Source organism: Sceloporus undulatus, chromosome 5 (genome assembly GCF_019175285.1).
Source record: "Sceloporus undulatus isolate JIND9_A2432 ecotype Alabama chromosome 5, SceUnd_v1.1, whole genome shotgun sequence".
In the NCBI taxonomy this organism is placed as follows: Eukaryota; Metazoa; Chordata; class Lepidosauria; order Squamata; family Phrynosomatidae; genus Sceloporus; species Sceloporus undulatus.
The window spans coordinates 166179779-166202283 of NC_056526.1; the positions used below are offsets into that span (position 1 = coordinate 166179779).

At 37.4% G+C, this 22505-nt stretch overlaps 1 protein-coding gene and 1 long non-coding RNA gene across 3 annotated transcripts in view; both read left to right on the top strand.

The window, feature by feature from the left end:
• The window catches only part of COL25A1 (collagen type XXV alpha 1 chain), a 374446-nt gene that overhangs the window by 209655 nt on the left and 142286 nt on the right, over positions 1–22505 (top strand). For both annotated transcript variants that reach the window (XM_042469542.1, XM_042469543.1), the window contains exons 6-7: positions 2612–2638; positions 7573–7590. In XM_042469542.1, the coding sequence (XP_042325476.1) occupies positions 2612–2638; positions 7573–7590 (45 nt within the window). The remainder of the gene's footprint in view (positions 1–2611; positions 2639–7572; positions 7591–22505) is intronic.
• On the top strand, positions 16270–18201 carry LOC121931608. The gene is made up of 3 exons (XR_006104184.1): positions 16270–16630; positions 17421–17482; positions 17834–18201. It is a non-coding gene; the product is annotated as an uncharacterized LOC121931608 (long non-coding RNA).

The following is a 22505-nucleotide window of genomic DNA, read 5'->3' on the forward strand; positions in this document are numbered from 1 at the left end:
TCCTTTTTAAAATATTAGAGTTTTAAATAAAACAAAATGCCATGATCATGAACAATCTTCAGCTGTATTTTAAAAGGTGTGATTAAAGCTATTATGCAAATTAAAAAAACATAACATTTGTAAAAATCCTTTAAATGCCATCTATTCTGAGTACTGTCCATGGCCATTATAGTTAAAGCATATCCAGTAAATACTGCTACATGCATATGAACCCACTTCTTAGAGCAGTAGGAAACTCTGGGGATGTAATGCTTATCCAGGCAGGGTTTCCTTATGAGGGAAATGGTAGGATACTTCTTGGCATTTTGTTGTACTTTATACAAAGTACTTTGTACTTTGTTTATTTACAGTTGGCCTTAGGTATCCTCTGGAGTTTAGTTCCAGTACCCCTGGATAACAAAACCCGTGGATGCTCAAGTCCCATTAAATACAGTGTTAGAGTAAAATGATGTCCATGAAATGAAATGGCAAAATCAAAGTTTGCTTTTTGGATTTATTTATTTGTTTGTTTGTTATTGGAACATTTTCAAGCTGTGGATGGTTGACTTTGTGGATCCAGAATCTGTGTACAAGGAGGGCCAATTGTATAAACATATACCTTGACTGTAGGTCTCCACCTACAGTATGTGCAGTCACACAAACGGCATTGCAGATCCAACTTAAAATGTGTACGAGAGTGGTAAAGGGACTGAAAAGGCTGTCGAACCTGAAGGTAACATTGTCTTTTTAAAAAAATAACCCTGCTGGTAGGAACAAAAATACTCAGAATGAAGGACAGAAAGCCTGAAACATCCAGTGTTACTAATGTTTTGTCTAGATCTTGGAAACAAAGTGATAATTACAGGAATAGGAACCATGATCTACTGATTTATTTTGCCAATCTGAGTAAGCGCAAATATATTTTGAGTTGTCACACAAAATCTCCCTACTGGGAACCTACCTGAAACTGGTAAAGTATTTTCACATAGTCGTGGGCTACAACAGAGGAAACACTCCTCCATATCATTACCAAATGATTATCAATAAGCCATAGTGCTGTAAACAAAGCCTATTCCACAAAACATAAAGAGTGGATGGTGAACTGACTATAAGGGAGGAGGGTAGGTTTTTTTTAGCCATTTGTGGCCTGATGATACTGTCTGCATCTTGACTGAGACAAGATCTGTTTCTTGAACATATGTTGATCAGAATGAGAAACTAAACTCTTACTGTTTACTTTCTCTAGCAAAATCAACAAATTCTAAATATTGTTGCAAGAAATTTGGTGATGAAAACAGGCTTTCAGAGTGCAGTAGAAACATCACCCAGGGACAGAAAGGAGATGTATATGAGTTGATGGCTTGAACATCAGCATTCTTTAGGGGTAAAGCCTGAAAATTCAAATCAAACAGTATCCTTAATAATGACATTTCTTCATCTGTATTTAAATGTCAGGGTCACGTTTGTATTGTACATAGATGAATAACACTGATAGGAAAGCAAAACTCTTGAAATATTAAAAATGAGGCAAAACCAAAGAGATTTTTTTTAAAAGCACCCAGTGAGACCCTAGATGTAAACCAACACAATTAATCTTTTACTGTTCTAGTTATCAGATTCAGCTGTCAGCATAAGTTATTTTGTAGTCCCAATCCTAGAATACTTGACATTTAAAACAAGCCAATGGATTTTGATTCATTTTAACAAACTGTGTTTACTTCAATTGTTCTGTGAACAATTTGGTATTTATCTAATTCTGAATGATGAATAATAGCAAACCTATGATAAATGTAATGATAAAGATTTATCAATATAAAATCAGATGCAATCACATTGTTAATGAGTTAATACTTCTCTTCATACCTTTATAATCCTATAAATTTATAATCTGTCTGTTGTGCAGTAAAAAGTAATCAAACTCTTACCCACAACCAATTGTCACTGGTACAGTTGTAACTGTTAAATGTGAAGGACTTTCAGAAATATTTTTTCTTTTTAGAAACTGTGGGAATATGGAGTTCAGGCTGTAATCCTGTATTTATGCATTATTTCTTATCTTGTATTGCATCTGGGAGTAAGTGAATTAAATTTACTTCTGAAAAGATAGATATAGGATTGGACTGTCAGACATCCAAATATGAATTACTGAACAATGTTTCTTTCATAATCTGAATCATTTTAACGACCTCAACTAAAAATTTGAATTAAATCCAAGAACTTAGAGGCTTACACTTGACATACGCTCTTGAAACCATAATTGTGATAACAGCCTTACAGTCTTGGACTTACCTCATGCAGCTACCTAATTGTTCAAAAAGAAATACAAAATCCAGATGCATTATTCCGTATATTGTGTTGCAAAGTACATTTATGGCTGCAAGTCTAGCTTTCCTGTACTCTTTCTTGTTACACGCAAACAGCCGTCTGGTAACTTTCCAACATCCTGTTCTGATTAATACCTTTCTATATTTGCTTCTGCTGCTGTTCACTTCTCTCAGCTTTGGTGACTGAGATGCCCTGAGGAAATTACATCTAACTACAGCCATTCAGGAAATAATAGCCCAAAGTATTCCACAAATTTGCATCCATTTATTTAACACTTTTATGTTGTTTTGGCTTTTGGTTATCCTAGGGTCCAATTGGTTTGGATGGAAAGCTGGTAGGTCATTATTTTTTTTAACCTTCCCCCAAACTGGGCCTTTTAAAGAACTTTTCTCTTTTATTCCTGAATAATTTATGCAGAATTGTGTATAATATAATAATTCATTACTAACAAGAGACACGTTCTAAATTCAATTGTTAGTTCCAGTTAGAAAAGACCCATTGACTCCATAGGAATTTGCTATGTCCAGTTATATTATTTCAATGGGTTTACTGGGCTAACAGTTGGATTTAGCCTAAAGTTACAAAATGTTTTATCAACTTGATTTAAGTTTTCCTTCCTTTCTTTCTCCAAATTCACCAGAAAATAGTAATTCAGAAAATTGATCAGTTGTCTTCTACTTTTTTTTCTTCCTGCACCTTTCACTCAAAGGTTATCAGGACATTCAAACCGAGAAAGATTAAATTACAAGCTGCATTGGTTAATATTACCTAAAATGGAATCCTATAACCTAGAAGCATCCCTATGACAACTCTAACTTTTCTTAGGTGAATTACCTTGTAAATTATTGTCTTCACTCTCGTGCAGGAATAGTATTTTGTTACTGTGCTCTAACTGAATCAAAATGCAGTTGATTCAGGTTCAATGAGATATGCATTCTTTAATCTGTTAATCTGTAGGGGTTCAATGTTTAGTCAGAAATTAAATTTAGCATATTTAATGCTAGAACACAAAGACTAGACTTTGCACAGGAAATCTATGATTATTACTGAAAGCCAGAGTAGTACTGAATCTGTAGAAGTAATTTGCTTGGATGATTTAGTGTTCATTTGGTGGAAATTATTGAAAAATGACTGAGGCTAATTTGCCAAAACAACAACAACCAAAAATAAATTAAAAACAGTCTCCTGCTTCTTTTAAGGAAAAATTTACAAAGATGTGCCAAAGTCAAAGGTGAATTTCAACTTTTACCCCAATAATTTCACTGGAATTCTATTTTCAAAGCTTCATCTTTTGAGATACAGAAAGATGAAGTGCTTTTGTTTGCAACAGTTAATAGAGAATAGATTATTAGTTTAGATTAGTTTATTGGCTGCCAGTGGTAAAAGTCAATATCTTTCTTATTAACATCTGTATATTCCACTGGGGACTGTGGGTTATCAGTGGACCACTAAATCCATACTTGCTTTTAAACTGAACTTTAAAGAATCTACCCAAAGTGCTGAATCCTATCCCTGAACAGGTGTAGCATCTTGGGTAGCTTCTTAAAAGTTCAAACTATAACCCATTGACCCGTTGCAGTTGGACTTGAGCCATCAGTCTGCAGTGGTGTATTACAAAGTGGGATAGTGTTGGTATGACCAAATTGTCTATGCAGTGCTCTCAGGTCATTAATTTTTTTACAGATATCCTCAGGACTCAGCAAAGTGTCCTTTGATGCTATAAAACAAATACTCTGGGCTAATGTACCTACTGTTACCTCCAAATGTTTTTTTTTAATTCCCTCATCATCATTATTTTTCTAGTTAATGAAGTTTTCCAGCTGGAGAATTTAACTTTATTTACATTTATTGATTACTTTGCTCATTTTATTTGGCCAAGTTACCACTTTTGCTAGCTTTGGAAAAGCCACTGAAGCTCTTCTGTTTCAGAACTTTGAAATAACATGTTTCAAGTAATGACATTACATGAAAAACATTTTGAGGGATAAAAAGGCCATAAGGGACATCATGATGTTCCTTCGTAATGAATATTATTTAGTAGACATTTGCAAAATGTTGTTGGGGTTATTTGGGAAGATTGGGGATTTTTTTATTTCCTAAAAACAAATTAATATTAAAAATTAATTTAAAAGTTGTATTAGTAACTACAGTCCTCCCTCCATTCTCGTGGTCTGTGGACTCATGTCCCTCACTTATGCATGAGGGACAAATGGAAGGAGAATGAATGGGGCACACACTTGTGGCATGCGCCTGTGCACCCCCATTCAAGCCCCATTGGCAAAACTCCATTTTCACATGGGGGTCCGGAATGGAACCCTAAAAAAAAGGAGGGGTGACTGTTATATATTTGTAGGACATAACAATTAAAAAGTTGCTTCTAAAAAAAACCCCCAGTACTAAAGTGTTAAATCTTAAAAATAAAGTTTCAAGTTATATACAAATCAGAGTAATCAAAATGTTTGGCCGCTAATTAGTGATTTAATGAAAGGCAACAACAGTTCAGCCTTAGCTGACATATCTTACAAAAATTACAGTTTGTAAATGAAATGGCATTTCTAATTAGGAATAGGCTATGCTAATAATTATGACATTTATGTTATACATAGCCCACAGTCATATCCTATATATTTATCTTTTTCCTTTTTTATTCTTTTCTGTTCTTCTTTTGCTTTTGCATTTGTGTTTTTAAAAGCCAATAAAAAGGAGAAAGGAAGGAGAGAGAAATACAAAGGATATGATTGTGGCCTAGACATGCACATTAGTATAAGCTGACAGTATGTCCTAAAATATCTGGTAGAGTTGGCATCTGTAGAACACCCATTCATGGTAAAGCATTGAGATGTTTTGGCCATGGCATAATGGGGAGTATTTGACTTTTTACAACCTTGCAGTATATGTCTTTTAAAATCACACAGAATCCAACCATAAAGTTCTAACTTCCAAATTGCAGGAATATAGCTGAAACATGGATATGTGTATATAGATATAATTAAGATTTTCTAATATAAAATTAATATACTGCAGTACATCCAGCCAAAAGGCAATGATTATCATATGCCCGCCATATACACACACAAAAAGTATTGTCTGTATTACATCATCATCATCATCATCATCATCATCATCATCATCATTGTCATCAGAATATAGCTGAAATGGTCAATTTCTTTCTAACATTGGCTCAACAAAGTGCAAGAATACAGTGTGAAGACATTACTGCTTTTTATGTTAGAGATGTATGTAGAATCATCTATGAAGAATTATGTACAAATTCTAAATGAATTCTAAATGGTTAATAAAAAAGGACGTCCCTTTGAGGAAGCAATTATTATTTTCTTTCTTTGCAAGGCTTGCTTTGTAATTTCTGACTTTTAAGGTACTCTCTAGTTGTTAACCTGGGATAGATGTAGGTTGAAGAGCCTGTACAGTCTGCTGTTTCTTTACGCGGGGGATCCATTCCTGACTCCCCCATGTAAAGTGAGCCACATTTAAATGCTCGAGCCACATTTAAATGAATGGGGATCATGCATGCAGCAGCACATTGGCTCAGTGGTGCATGTGCGCCATGGGCGCACACCCCATTATTCCCTATTGGATGCACTGCCCCTTCTCCCAGTGCCGCTTTCAGTGTATGATGCTGGCGCACTGTAATTCCTTTGTTCTCCTGTGGATCTCTGTTGTTTTTAAGTATTAAACATTTTACCTCTAATCATCTAGTAAGGGATACTTATTTTTGTTACAACTTGTATATTTTTGTTAGAAAAGTAGCACCTTGACATTTGTGGTCCTAAGAATGTTCAAGTGTCCACAGAAGAAACTGGAAGCACATCTTAAGATGCTCACAAAATTGTTGTTTTCCTACTCAGTGCTTACTTCAGGGCCTTCTTTAGGGAGTCTTTAGAATCAAAAATTCAGAAATTTTTGTACCAGGGACTTTCAAATCATTTTACTGGACAACTGAAAAGATTTTGGCTTAGTTTTTTATACACTCAATCAGATCTGAATATCCAGAGAGCCTGCCTGGTGAAGTGAGTTTGAGTGTTGGACTATGATACTGGACATCAGGGTTCAGTTCTCTGCTCAGCCATGGAAACCCACTAAATGGCCTTGGGTGAGTCACATTCTCTCAGTCCCAGAAAACCCTGTGAGAGGCTCACTATAGGGCCACCATAGGTCAGAAACAACTTGAAGACACATAACAACAACAATTTAGATATCCACACTATTTTCCTTCTATAAACTTTTTACACCTTCTTTTCTAAAACACCAGCCATCTCTTTGGCTTTTTTCCTACTTTTGTTGAATTTTACAAAATGTGTAATGCTTGTATTAATGTTTTCCGTACATGGTCAATTTATATTTCTTTTGCTAGATGGTGTTTCAGTGCCAAGTATTTCTAGAATCTCAATACAAGTGCAAAATAATGATTTGAATAATCTAGAAAATCATACCTTATGAAAATTGCACATACAATTTTTAAGATAAATGGCCTCAACATGTGATATGATGTCATTTTTGGTTGTGACAAAAAATTCACAGAAATAACAAATGAATTTAGGAACCTATTGGATCTGGAGAGTGACATGCTACTTTGAACTTTTTGTTTTTTGAAGAGGAGTTGCATACAAAGAGGAGTTGCATACAAATATAGAAGAGGTTTTTACAAGAGGAGCCCCATAGAAGTATAGAAGCCTAGAGCTGCTTTCTAAGCTGGTTATAAAGATTTAGTATTTGCAATGACATAATTTATTGGACTGTGTTTTAAGGCCTTGTTGTAAAGCACACCAATTTTAGCCAATGATGCTACCACTAGAATATTCTGGTTTCAGGTTCATACCATGCTGTGGGAATTCTCAAGTAATTGGAAATGACTGGTTTTCTTCCAGCTATGTCACTTTGATAAATGCATTTTAAATAAGTCATTAACAGCACATTCTGAAAATAAATTCATCCTGTTCTTTTACCACATATTGCAAACTGACCATGCTTCTGGCTTTTAAACTTACTAGAAGCTATAAATAAGTCTTCTTAACTGAACTTTGTTGTTGAAATAATTCTGTCAGTCCCTTTTGAGTCTGCTACTTCTAACCAATGCATTAATTGAAATTTTAACCAAATATCCTTAGACTTTGGGCCTTTGGCACTGAAGTTTGCCTTCACTGTTCTGTAAAAATCCAACTGATCATTCTGTCTTAGAAAGCTGAGGTCACCATGCTTTGGGCAAATATTCTGGGCCTTTTGTAATTTTTTCTTTTCTTTCTTTTGCAGGGTCAACCTGGTCCTCAAGTAAGTGTCAACTATGGTTATTGTTGTTGTTATTGCTATTGTTATTTAAGTATTCCAGTTCAGTGTTTTAGACAACCGATCTTGCTATCTTTTGGAATACTGAATCCTTTCTCTATCAGTGTTAGTTTTGCAATGCTACCCCCTCAACATTTAGCTTTCTGTGGCCACTGGGTATGCTTATTCATCACTGAACAGTTTTAGCCTAGCTGTTTCTCTCCCCCTTCCCACCCTGAATGCAAACCATGGAAGTCCCTGAGCACTGGTCCTCCCCTCTTGATTCTCAGTAACTCCATTTCAACAACAAAACCATCAGACCTTAGCACTGGACTTGGATGATGATAGTGATTATAATAACTATGAAGTGCGTAGAACAAAACTGAACGTGGTTGGGTTAGATTAAAACCACTATCAACTGGCCTAATCATTACACAACAACTATATTTCCCAGGAGGAACAAATGGGGGTCTCATATGTTTGAATTCTGACAGCTGTTTGAACAGATGGCACTTTTAACAACGTATCACTAAGTAAAGCAGGAGTCTTAACTATGTCTACAAACTTTGCAGCAGAACTTTGAAGTATGATAAAATATCTTAACAAATGTGTTGCAGGGGCTGGTTTTCATTAACTGCTTATTAATCACATGCTAATAATGCTGCTAAGTCCAGGAAGCCTTCAGTTATTTATGATAACATTGGGTACTTTGATTAATTATATGCAAGTCTGGACTGATGTCTGCTTTTTGAAGAATAGCCAGACTTAGGACATAATTAAATAAATGTGAATTCACCAAGGGCTAGAATACCTCAGAGTTAAACATGTAAAAGAAAAATATTGCAAAGATTTTGTATATAAGGTACCCAGTTTTTACCAAGAATGATAAAAATCACATCAGGCTTTTGTTAAAATAAAATTAAAGATCTGCCTATATGAGGTTTGACTCATGTTAACAACTTTCTTGAAACATGGCTTGGCTAGCACAGTTTCCCTCACCAGCCTATAAATTTTGAGAAATGTAGCCACATTCAAGCACTGAGGGAGAGCTGAACATTCCATTGGGTTCAGTAATGTTGCATGGCTCACATAGAGGGCAAATGTTAGTCTAAAATCAATGACATATTTGAGGTCCTTGCATTCAGATTTTTAGAGATTGTTGTTTAAAAGCCCATATTATTCTTTTTCTTTTAAAAAGTGTATTTATTTATTAACCACGAGTAACTACTTCATCATTACTTTTTCATGCTATTACATATGCCCCCACATTGTGGATGAATTGTTGGGGAATGCGTCTCCTCTGTGGTTTAAATTATCAAAATGTTATTAGATAAAGATTTTATACTAGCAAAACATGCGTTTTACACAAAGCATTTTCCTGTCCTTCAAAGATGTATTTAACAAACATTGCAACCTAGTAGTAACATTTCTATTTTGATACTAAGGAGAGCCCTGAGATCTACACACTATACTTTCATTACGCTTATATATCATTTTTCCTCCAATGAGTTCAAGTCAGTATACATGATTTTCCTCACATTTTTATCCTTGCAGTAACTCTGTGAGGTATATTAAGCAGCTAATCCAAGGGTAGCCAGTGATTTTCTTGGCTGGATAGGGATCTGAACCTGGGTTTTTCTGCTCCTAGCATACCCCATACTGTATGCAAGGAGTACCATTACACCATGTTGTGTGTTACACATTGTGTAGGGAGCACTGTTGCTGAAGAAAAACATGTAAGTACAGTAGTTAGTACTTGTATTCAGCAGATATTGGAAGATATGTCTGTTTTTCTGAGTACCAAGAACTGATGGCATGGGAAGATTTTGTAAGAGGTAAGAATTTACATTGAGGTAAGAAAATAATGGAGAAATTGGGGTGAGGGAGGTGAAATAGTGTTAAGTCAAATTCTGAAGAAGTATCCTACATATATTCTCCTTACTCACACTTTGAGTCTTTATATGGGCTTACTTACTACTGAACTGAGATGGGAAGGGCACTGCCCAAACTTTTCTGCACATTCTACCAAATCCTAAACCAATTCCAAGAATTCTCATCCACTGACCAGTTTCAAATTTCATGGAACACACTTCAAGTATTCTTAGTAACTTGAATGTGTTCCTGATAACTTACAAAGAAATGCATTACATACAGGTTCTTAAAGTGGGGAGAACATAAAACAAAGATTACTTCAGCAATGCAGTTTTCCATTTCCCATGTTCCCGACTCCACCAGCCTTAATGGCCAGTCTGCACAGTCCCTTAGAGCCTATCAAATCTGAACTCTTACTACAAGCGAAGAAGACAAAACTAAGGCTGTTGTACTTTGGATGTACCTTCAGATGACTTCATTCATTGGAAAAGATGATAATGCTTAGTAAAGGGGAATAGGAAAAGAGGAAAACCACACTCCAGATGGATTGATTCAATCAAGGAATTCATGGCCGTAGGTTTGCAAGACATGAGCTAGGCAGTTGATAACTAGGGTTATTTCAGGTTTATCATTCATAGGGTTGCGAGAAGTAAGATTTACAGCAAAAACATTAAAAGAAATCTAGAATTCTCTATAGACAGGCAATAGAGCTGTCTAGTTGATAATTCTAAATACCTTAAACTTCAAATCTCAAGATTCTGTTGGATATAATCATGACAGTTAACATGGTATGAACCTAATGTAAATGTGCAGTGCAGATACACATCTGTTGTTGTGTGCCTAAAAATCATTTCCTACGTATGGCGAACCTAGGTGAGCTTATCACTGGATTTTCTTGTCAACATTTGTTCAGAGGAGGTTTGCCATTCCCCTGAAGCTGAGAGTATGTGACTTGCCCAAGGTCACCCAGTCGGTTTCCATAGCTGAGCTGGGAATTGAACCCTGATCTCCAGCATCATAGTCCACCATTCAAACCATGATGCCATACTGGCTGACAGATATACACCTATTCCAGCATTTTGTTTCCAGACTCACCAACCAATTTATTAATAACTCACAGCTGAGTACATGACTACAACACCACCTTCTTGGTTGTTTGCCCAGCAAGTGCTGTTCAGGAGCATACTACAGGGAATATGCAGTTATCTTGACCAGCAAGCATTGCACCAGAACAGATGCGCAGGGAAAAGCAGGTCAAAACTCTGTTGTCCGCATGGCCCGCTCCCAAATATGCTGGGTAATTTTTTTTGTTGCTTCTCCACCATATATGTGTACTATTACACAAACACACTGTCTCTGACCTCCAAGTACTGCTTACGTTCACCTAGATGGCATCACATTGCATGATTGTACCTTTGATCAGTCATACAGTCTCAAGTGTAATGCTCCGCCTGTACAGGGCATCGGTGCATTGGGGTGCATGTGATACATTGGCAAAGCACAATAATGGAAGCCCTCCATACATGACCCTTTCACGCCTTGCACCTCTGTTGGACTGTCTAGTTTGTGTATGGTGTAATTACATCCATTGGAGTTGTTGCACTTTCATTTCTTTGCTTTGCCGTGACCTCACACTTGCATTGGGATGTTTATATGCAGGAGTGAAGATATGCATTTTCTGCCTTGAGTCGGAGTATCTCAGCTTCTTTTCCCTCCAGTTTTTAGCCCTGAAACATGGCTTCAGTCAGGTTTCCAGCCACTTTCAAGGTGTGCATCATCTAAATGCTCAACCTATAAAGCGACTGAATACCGCTTTGCCCATCTTCTCACCCCACTGATAGCTTTGTCTTTCATGCAGTTATTTAACTCCCTTTTAAATCCCTTTCAAGTTGATAGGCATATTACTCTAGCAAGTTCTACAGTTTAGCTATCTGCTGTGTAAAACAAAACAAAACACCACCTCCTAGTATCCTTAGGAAAGAAATAAAAATATGTCTCAAGGTCTATTTTTAGGGAATACTACTAGTACTGCTAGTGACTGAATATTTGCCTTGTTCTCACCACTCTTTGAAACTCGGTCTCTCAGTATCTATCTATCTATCTATCTATCTATCTATCTATCTATCTATCTCGCTTCTTTTTTTGTTTTTTAAGAAGGCCGAGAATCAGATGGAACATTTCCCCTAAGTATTGTTTCAGTTTTTGGATTCATTAAAAGTGGTTGTCATTTCTTATAGAGCAACTATTCCAAGAGTAGCACCTGAAGGCCATTGAGATGTCTCCAAAGTAGCTGAAAATTGATACCATAAAGAGACTTACCATGAAGAGATGGTCAGGTATCATTTTTTAAATGGATGCTAATTTCATATTTCTGCCTTGTTGATATTAGATGCCATGAAAGGAACTGGCAGAGAACATGGTAATGATGGTAATGCTATTTTTAAAAAATATATAATGCTTAAGCCAAAGGCCATTCGCATGATTAAAATGTAAAACCGATGACAGAAATTCAGAATTATAAAATGCTCCATCAAATAACTAACATCCAAATTTTATACATTAAACATAATAAAATTCCAGACAATTAAATAAAACAACATTAATAAGAACTTCGAAGTTTAGATAAGATCATCCCCATGACAATCAACTGCAATTTCAGCTATTAACCTATTTTGTGCTATGTAATGCTATTTTAACACTACCAGAAAAGGAAAGGCTTCTCTTGGGCTTGAACCATGTTCTGCATTCTACCACCTTTCATCCTTTCCTGACAGGGATTAGGCATGGTCAGGGATCATCTGACAGCTCTGATTGACTGGTGACTGAAAAGCTTTGTCTGCAGCCCCAGAGCATCATAGAATCATAGAGTTGGAAGAGACCACAAGGATCCTCCATTCCAACCCCTGCCATGCAGGAACACACAATCAAAGCATCCTCTGTTTAAAAACCTCCAAAGAAGGAGACTCCACAACACTCTGAGGGAGTGTGTTCCATTGTTGAAGCATAGATACAAGCCTTCATGAAAAGAATCTCAGATTCAGCTCTTGCTATGCCCACTGAGAATAGTGAAAACCCCCTGTCTGGAATTTGTGAGAGTTACTACAACCAATGGTCTGACTTACTATGTTTTGATGGCCAGCAAACATCCTTCAGGGCCTCCTAGGCGTTCTGCAGAGGTCCTTAAGGGTGACATCATTTTCATATGGTGGCTCTTGCAACATAGCTAGCAGTGGTCCTTGATTGCACTCTCTCACACACCCCTTGGCCACTTCACAGACATGTGAACATGAGAAAGGGGTGTTTCTCCCTTCTAGAAGAACAGCTCTGAAAGTGGCGCTGTGTTCAAAGGTATTCCTGAAGTGGGGAAGAAACTGATTAAATTATTTCTTCTTCCCTGCAGGAATGAAAAATTTAAATAGGCACATCCTTACTAACTACACTTGTTCTTTCCCATGCTCTTGGTTTTTGTGAGGCATTGTCTATATCTGCACAACGTTTTCATAAATAACATAATGTAAAATTGCAGCATCTATTTTAATCATAATATTTTTGTTATATTGGTTTCCTGATAGATGTGAAAGAGCAAAAGAACAAAGAGCAATATCATAATATGGGGAACACTTTATGGATCTAGACTTGTTTGTTTTTGTTGTTGTTCTTCGCTGCTTTATTACAATAAAATGGCCTTCATTTTTCAAGTTATATTTTCCACAAAAATCTCCTTTGTCTATTAAATTTCTGGCAAAGTACCAGCAAAACAATACTATGAAAATTCTGCCAAAGTATTGAAGTGATGACGTACATCATCATTTGAGCTTTCTTAGTTCCTTGAAAGGAGTTGTTTTCTTCCCCTATTCTGTTCTCGTGTTAGGAAAATAAAGGGTGTGTTCTAAATAATGTTTTGGGATTGTGTACATAATAAAGCTTTAAGATCATAAAATAATATTGTTTAATATATTAAGTTGCCTGATTGACCTTATCAAAAACATCTGAAGAGATTTTATAGTGATTATTTTTTAGATATTTGCAGTAATATATATATATATATATATATATATATATATATATATATATATATATCTTTCTTTCTTTCTTTCTTTCTTTCTTTCTTTCTTTCCTCAATAAATTAGCTAGGCTAGTTATCTAAAGAGATGAAATGAAAAAAGCCCATATAGTGTTCTAGTGGGCCCTTGGTATCCACTGGGGTTTGATTTCAGGACCCCTGTAGATACTAAAATCCATGGAGGTTCAAGTCCCATTAAATGCAATGGATAATAAAATGGTGGCCCTTATATAAAATTGTAAAATCAAGGTTTAATATATAACCATATTTTAATTGTTAATATTTAATAATAATATAAAAATTAGCAGCTACGAACATCAGACTGATGCAACAGAAACATTGTACAGGGGAGAAACCCTCCATCAAAAAAACATATTCTGTAAAATGAAGCAGAATAAATTTTATATATATATATATATATATATATATATGAATTATATATAATTCCACCAAACACTTGATAATGTAATTTTTAAAAAAGTTAAACAAAACAAACAGTGCTATAGGACAAAACTGACTTGGAAAGGACTACATTTAAATCCTCCATGCACTGCACAATAGAGCACAGAATTACAGTGGTGAAATAAAATCTCACCATATGGAAGGATAGGATGCCTACACAATCAGGAGCCAATTACACCACAAGGCACATACAATAAAAAAGGAAAATCTGATAATTTCACTTCCTTCCACATTCAACTTTTTAAAACTTCAAATTGTTTCCATCCCAAGTATGAAGATTGGTAAACCGTAGATTCATTTCAAAGAAACTGAAACAAAATTCTCCACCAGTCCTGTTGCACGAAACAGATTGAATAGCAGCAGCTGTTTCTAGCATGGAGAGGACTATGTTGTGCCTGGCAGCTATATAAGCATTAAGAGTTTAATTTGGCAATACTAACTGAGCATGGATTAGGGATGTGATTCTTCACAAAGTTTCTTCTCATGGGTAGCAATGAGTACTTTCACCAATTTCTTCCTGCTGCAATAAAGTCTTTGAAAGCCAAATGGTTCTTGAAGGCTATTCATAATTGGGACTTACTGTAAACGAAATTCACATGTGGTTGTTTTGTGCAGAAAACAGCATTTTCTGCATGCAAAATAATATTTCAATGCAGAAAATTCTTCTTTCTGGGCAGAAAATGCTGTATACTATATGAATCAACCATTTACAAATTTTATGCAAAATAAGTCCCCAATTACAGCACTTTCTGCACTGGAATTAATATTTCCACATTGAAATAGTTTCCTGGCAGAAAATGCTGTTTCTTGCACAGAAAATACTGTTTTCTGCACAAAACAACAACATGTGGATTTTACAAACTGTAAATATTAGCATAAACCCTCACAGATCTGGATCATCTACTAAGAAAGATCAGTGAAGAAAGTGCAAAGGCAGGCTTATTGTTGAACATAAAGAAAAACAAAAAACAAAAAACAAAAAAGACCATAGAAAATCAAATTCAAACTAGACAATGAGGAAATAGAAATAATAAAAGAATTCTCATACCTGGGATCAAACATTGATAGGAATGGGGACTGCAGTAGGAAATCAGAAGAAGATTAAACATGGGAGGGCAGCTATGAAAGAAGTAGAAAAGATCCTAAAATGCAAAGATGAGCACAAATGTTGGACTCATGCAATGTTCTTTCTATCCCTAGCATGAATATGTTTGAATATAGAGAGATTTCACATTTTTAGAAATTAAGATCTCAGAAGGGTCAAAAGGTCTGGGTTCCCCTGGCCTCATGTTGTTTAGTTCAGACAACATAGGCCAGACCCCAATCCTGCCAAACCAGACATGGATCCAGAGGATTCAACCTGATCCTGGGGTAAACAGCCTTTACCCCAGGGTAAAACACCCCTGGTTTTGTCTGGTGTTTCCTAGAACCTCTGTGGCCGAAACTTAGCTGTTTACACTGTCCCACATGCTCTTACATTGCCAGCCATTGTTTTCTCTCAGAAGCTCCCCATCACTGCATCTGATGCAAAAGTGGGGCACCTGACTGCTCCCACATGGCCAGATGTTCTGTTTCCACATCAAATGTGGCAACAAGGAGGTTCTGAGTGAAAACAATGGCCCAGCAAGGTAAGAAATGTGGGCTGGTACTGGGTCCTGTGGGGACTGACCTGGCTGAACATCAAGGCCAGATCTGGCCCATTTGATCAGCGCTAAAGTCCTGGGTTTAGATGGACAAATCTGTCACCTTTGATTTCTTCTGTTCTTTTCTATCTTGACTGTAAGAGATTGATCCCCTTTTTGGTACATTTTTATCTAATAAACTGAAATAAAAATCTCACCTATTCCTAGAATAATAGCTATAGCTAGGATGCACAGCTCATGTGTGGCATGAGAGCATATCACTCTGACCTTATCTCTGGTGAAAACTAAATTTATTAATAGTGAGAGGGGTAGCAGTATTGTTCTCATAGATGAATTTAAAAAATCATAATTCCCAAGCAGTCATGCTAAAATATATCTTTAAATCTTAAAGTATAACAAGACACTTTTGTTTAAAAACATGATGGTGTTGGACTTTATGCACACATGTTGAAAAGCCTATGGAAAGCAACAGGGCACTGTGACTTCAGAGCAAAAGGCATAGAACCTCTTCTTTGAAAACAGAGCTCATTGTTTTAATACCTCAGAGATAATAAGTTGTTTAGCAGGCTTGTGTATTGGCAAGCAGATGTTAGTCATGAGCAAACTACCTTACTTATGGTCAGAATGTTTATACTATCTGCTGCTTTGAACATTTATGACCAGAGTCATAATATGTGTGACACTGCATCCCATTTTACTCTGATCTCACCCCGATGGCCATAAACACTGTGGATATGTATCTGAGTCTGACATATTGTACACCATGGATTTGAGGAAGCTGCTTGTAATCCACAAGATGTCATGCTAAAATAAATCTGTTACTAGACTCTTTTTTGTTTGTGCATCTGCCTAGGACCGCAACAACAAAAAACAAGACAGCTGGATAACACTTGTTCTCTCAGAATCCTTAAAAATATCCTGTTTCAGGATGACTAGCATCCACATGCGTCAGGAATCACAGCTCGATACTTACCACTGAGGTTTAAGAAGAAGACATTTTACACAGGTAAGTAAGACAGAGAAAATTGCCAGAAACTCACTTTGTTGTCTCTTAAACTTCCAAGAAGTGGGAACTGCATAAACGTTGCACATTTCCTAGCACAACCAGCACCACCACCCAGTTCAGGATAATTGTGTGTCAACTAAGGACACATTTCTTCCTGAACAGATTAAGCCAAGAGTGAGCAGGCTTCAAGCTTTCATGATCTACTTGGTGTTTTACACTTTATGCATGGGCTGCAAGCCATGAAAAATTATTTCAAATAAAATTGTTTAGACTTAAGGTGCCAGCAGACTCAGTTACTTTTGCTGCAACAGACTAATATACAAATACACCCCTTGAGTTTTGGGATTAACTAGATTCCTCAGATCTATGAACAGAAGCCAGGTGCAAAATAACGGCTAAAATGGACAGAAATAAGTTGGAGAATTTAAAGAACAAGTGCTTTCCAGGATGTGGAATCATTTCAGGAATTTATGATTTGTATCATACAAGAACCAGGCTAAAAAAAAAAAAAAACACATCTAGTTTTCCATCAAATGTTAAGAAAATTAGGAGTGAGAAACCCTTGCAATCTACTACATATCACTCAGAGATGTACCTTCTGCCCATCCTTGGATTAATCTATATCACCACAGAGAATACAGTAGTTGTAAGGGAGTCTCAGTTGTCAGCAAAACTCTGAATTCAAGGAAGGTGTAATGATGGGAAGCACAGTCAACTTAGTGAACACCAACTTCTCAGCCTCTCCCATTTCCAGTGCCCATCAAACTCTCATGCCTCCTTTATCTTACAGCATAAGAAGCAGAATCAACAGGTCTTGGAGACAAGCCCATGGCAATGCCATTCATTGAATGGGTGAGTATTGTCTTGATGACAGTGGTTGTCACTCCCAGGAAATGAAATCCCTGTAATGGTGAAGCTGCCAGTAGAAAACAAGTGTGCTAGAGGGAAGAGTGGTTCCTCAGCATTCCTCAACTTGGTGCCCTCCAGATGTTGGTATTACAACCCCCAGAATTTCTGACTGTGATCCATGCTGCTTGGGGCTAAAGTCAAAAACATTCAGAGGGCCCAAGGTTTCTGGAAAGGTTGAGCTTCTCACTTATTTGTGCAGCAACCATCAATGGCACACATATCCTCAGGAACAGTCTTTTGAAGCTGTTAGCTATTGTTTATTGACATCTCTACATTTGTCTTTTCTTCCTACAGGCAACCACGGGGTTATTCAACATGGAGGCAAAAGTTTTCACCACATGCAAACTGTACAGAGCATCCACAACTTACAGGCAACCACAGGGCTATTCATCAGAGAGGCAATAGTTTTCACAACCTGCATGCTGTACAGAGCATCAGCACATCAGTAAATGGACCAGCAGAAAGCCAGGATATTTTCTCTGTGCAGCTTGTCAGCTTTTTGATTTCACAAAACTGCTGTGTCTTTTTTGAGGGTATGGTTGATAGGAATGTAATGCATGCAGTATTACTTATGTTGGAGATGCAATTCTGGGAACACCTGTTAAATCTGTTTGTCATACAAAAAACTGGATGACATCTGAACTCACTGATGCTGTACAATAAAAATGGTTACTCAACATGTTTCTGTTTTCATTATTGTTATCCACCTGTACTTCTTGCTCCCCACAAATGAGCACACAGAGAGAGCAAGCTTGTGTTCTCTGTCATCACCTCTCACCAGGGCTAAGGGACTACATCTTGGCCTGTATGCATGCCCCTGAAGCACAAACCAGAATGAGAGGACAAGCTCCAGGAGATTGACATCTTCTTGATTCTTATCCCTCCAGTCATTCTGGATGAAAATACATTGCTGCCTGAAATGAGCAGCAAATACATGGGTTTGCAATATCTAAGACCAGTCTCAGATGTAAAAGTGTATGGTACTTTTTACTTCTTTCCCTTGTGTGGTAACTACGGATCTGTGCTCAGGGTACAAATGTCTGTCATTAAGGCTGTGGTCATGGTTGTATGTTACCTATGAGATCTTATATCATATGCTTTTGACTACCAGTTGTTGGGGAATGTGACCATGAGTGTGAAATTGCACTCATGTCCTGCTTATGAGCTTCTCAGAGGCTAACTGTAGGGAAATGACAAACAGCATTCTGGACTAGATGGGGTCTTAGTCTGTTAAAGCAGGATTCTTTGTACAATGTTACATCCATTGAGTGTTCAGTAAAATAGAACATCAGCATATCTGTGACTGTGTATCTTGCTATTGATTTTTTAAAAACACATTAATCTGAAGAGATGTTGCATTGGTTGAGACCATGAGTTTACAATGAAGAAGCAAGGGCTTAGTCTCTGTCTATTCAAGAAGAGGGGTTCCCACTGACAAGAGGAGGAACTTCACCAAGAAGGACTACCAGAGAGTCTCTGCAGCTCCGCCTAAGATTCCTTTCACTCCTCAAGCCAGTCTGAAAGAGGACACTTATCTTTCCCTGCTTCATTCTAAACTAACATTTTCCCTTTAGGAAGACTGTTAGAGGGAAACCAAATCAAACCAAAGAAACAAGACAATATACTTATGTTTAATGGTATTTCTTCTTCTGCAGTCCTTGATTCCAGTAGTGAGGAAGAAGTAGCCTCAGTCTTTCAGTCCATAAAAGGGGTAAGGGTAGTCTTACCCCTGTTTCAAACAGACAGTGTTGTGGAATATTATACAGTTTAGGGTGAATTTACACAGCTAAATCTCATCTCTAAACCACACAAGACACACAATTTTGGCTACTCTCTGGAGCATCAACAGATTGTTTTATGTGCTGAGGTATATAACTCAGAATAAATGAGCATACTTCTTTGAGAACATTCTTATTACCCTGTTTAGATTTGAGGTTGACCCAAGGAGGGGGCTTTATGTCACCTAAAACAGCAACCAATTAGATGAGAAATAGCATGCATGCACATATGCACATATTTGGGGACAGGGGAAAAAAGATTGCTACTGGGCATGCTCCAAGTGGCTTGGCCTGTTGTAAATTCATGTAAACTAATCCTTTATTTAAGTATGTTGAACATGGCCCATTGAAGTGAATTCACCCAAAAATTATGAGGTGTATGGCATTTGGTTAGGAGAATCATTCCAAAGTAAGAATGATTCCATGTGCCTCTAAAGACAACAATTCAATTTGAAAATACTGCAGATTAGCACCAGGATGAAATTCTAGTGTAGATTGTGACACAGTAGACTTTGTAGACTAAAGTCAACTACATGCAGTTACACTGATCTCAACAGGGATGGTATCAGCACATGCTTAACTTTGCAGCTGAAGTCATCAGGGTTTTAAAGTACTTAATTTAGGCTGTACTGTAGCCAGCATTTTTTGTAATATCTACATTTCATTTCAGGCTGTAACACAAGTAGGTGATAAACTTACAGCTTGTAATTTTACAAAGGTGGGTGGAAAATTAAATTATAAACAACAATCCAGATACTCAAGGTAATTTAAAATCCATGTATTACTTTGTAGAGTTCAAAATCTTGCACCTCCAATTTCTCACAAATCCCATGGTTAATATTTTGCCAACCAAAATTTTACAGGCCAGTATTCCACAGTCTTTCCAAGACTTCAAAGGAAAGCAAAATGTAGCCTACACATGGGGGAAGGTTGATTGTTGAACACTTTGAATAACCATCCTTTAATCCCTTGTGTCCCATCAATATTTTACTACTACAGTTGCCCTGCAAACTAGTTATGACTTTAGGGATACAACCCATCACCTCTTTTACAGTCAAGTTTTATAGTGGTATTTGTGGGTATTGAAGGTGGAAACAATCTTTCCTTTTAAAAGAAATACTTAAAAGAATGTAAGTTATAGCAGAGGTCAGAGTAGAGTTCAGAAGTGATAAAAATATTAACTTCATGCAACAGTATGTGCTTTAATGGAGGAAATGGCAACTTGCTTTAGTTGCATATGAGAACAGAATACTTCCTGTTATTTTAATATGATGGTGATACATCTAAATGCTGAAATTCAGAATAAAGTAGTTATAAAGGTTGCTCACCTCAAATAAACCAGATCCATCGAATTAGTTGTCAAATGGCAAGCAACCAGTTATGTAAATGTCACCCAGTCCCTAACTGGGATAAACCACTGGGTTTATGGCAAAGATCAAGTGCTGATTACAGAAAGATTGTAAACAAAATAGTCATTTTATAAATAATAATAAATAAAGCTTTTATTTATATACCGCTTTTCCTCCAGATCAAAGCGGTGTACATATGATAAAACTCTATGACACATGTCAAATACAATATTAAAAACAGTTATAAAAACAATTGTAAACATTCAGCTTTAAAAAACAATACAACTAGGATAGTCGGGATATCAATTATGGGTAGTCGTCCAATCTGATCGGGGAATACTTTCTACAAAGAATTGGGAGGGTATGCTAACTGGAAGAGATGAGTTTTTAATGCCTTCTTGAAGGCTTCCAATGTACAACTGGATCAAATTCCAGGGAGTTGGAGCTGTCATTGTATAAGCTCTTTGGTGAGTCGTTACCAATCTCACCTTGGGGTGTTCAAGCAATAATTTCCCCATTGTTCTGAGGGTGCGGGCCGGATTATGTAGGGAGAAGCGTTCCCTCAAGTAACTCGGGCCCAAGCCATATAGGGCTTTATAGGTAATAACCAACACTTTGTATTGTGCCCGGAAGCGAATTGGCAGCCAGTGAAGAGATTTTAATACGGGTGTTATATGGTCTGCCCTTGAGATTCCGGCGACCAATCTGGCTGCAGCGTTTTGAACCAATTGAAGCTTCCGAACCTGGTACAAAGGTAGCATGTAGAGCACATTACAGAAATCCAAGTGAGAGGTTACCAGTGCATGTACTACTGTTTCTAGGTCATTTCGGTCCAAACAGGGACGCAGTTGGCGTATCAGCCGAAGCTGGTACCAAGCACTCCTGGCCATTGCATCTACTTGAGATGATAACTGTAAGGATGAATCCACAAGTACTCCCAGACTGCGAACTTTGTCCTTTAGGGGAAGTGTGACCCCGTCCAGGACTGGATAGCAAATTTCCCTGCCCGGACTTGGGGTACCTATCACGAGTACCTCTGTTTTCTCTGGATTCAGCTTGAGTTTGTTTTTCCTCATCCAGCCCATTACTGACCCCAGACAGGCATCCAGAGGAGAGGTGTCATCCTTAGTCACTGTATCAGTTGGAGACATGGAGAGATAGATCTGGATGTCATCAGTGTATTGATAACACCGTGCTCCATGGTTCCAGATTATCTCCCCCAGCGGCTTCATGTAAATGTTAAACAGCATAGGGGAGAGAATGGTGCCCTGAGGGACACCAGATGTCAGCTCTCTTTTACGAGAGCAACTGTCCCCCAGCCTCACCATCTGGAATCTTCCCGAGAGGTAGGATCGGAACCACTGGAGCGCAGTGCCCCCGATACCCAACTCTCCCAGACGTTCCAGAAGGATACCATGGTCGATAATATCGAAGGCCACTGAGATGTCCAAGAGCACCAACAAGGTCACACTTCCCCTGTCAATGCCCAGACGGAGATCATCGACTAAGGCGACCATGGCAGTCTCAACTCCATGGCCCGCCCTGAAGCCAGTTTGAAATGGTTTCATCCAAGACTGCTTGGAGTTGAAAGACGACTGCCCTCTCGATCACCTTGCCCAAGAATGGTAATAAGGAAACCGGTCTATAATTACACATTAATAGGGGATCAAGGGAGGGTTTCTTCAGAAGAGGTCGTACTATTGCCTGTTTTAAGGCCGATGGAAATATATGCTCCCGAAGAGATGCGTTTATTATAAGATGTAATGCAGTTTTTATGGCATCTTCTCCCTGAATGGTCAACCAAGAAGGACAAAGGTAGAGAGGGCATGTCGTCCTTTT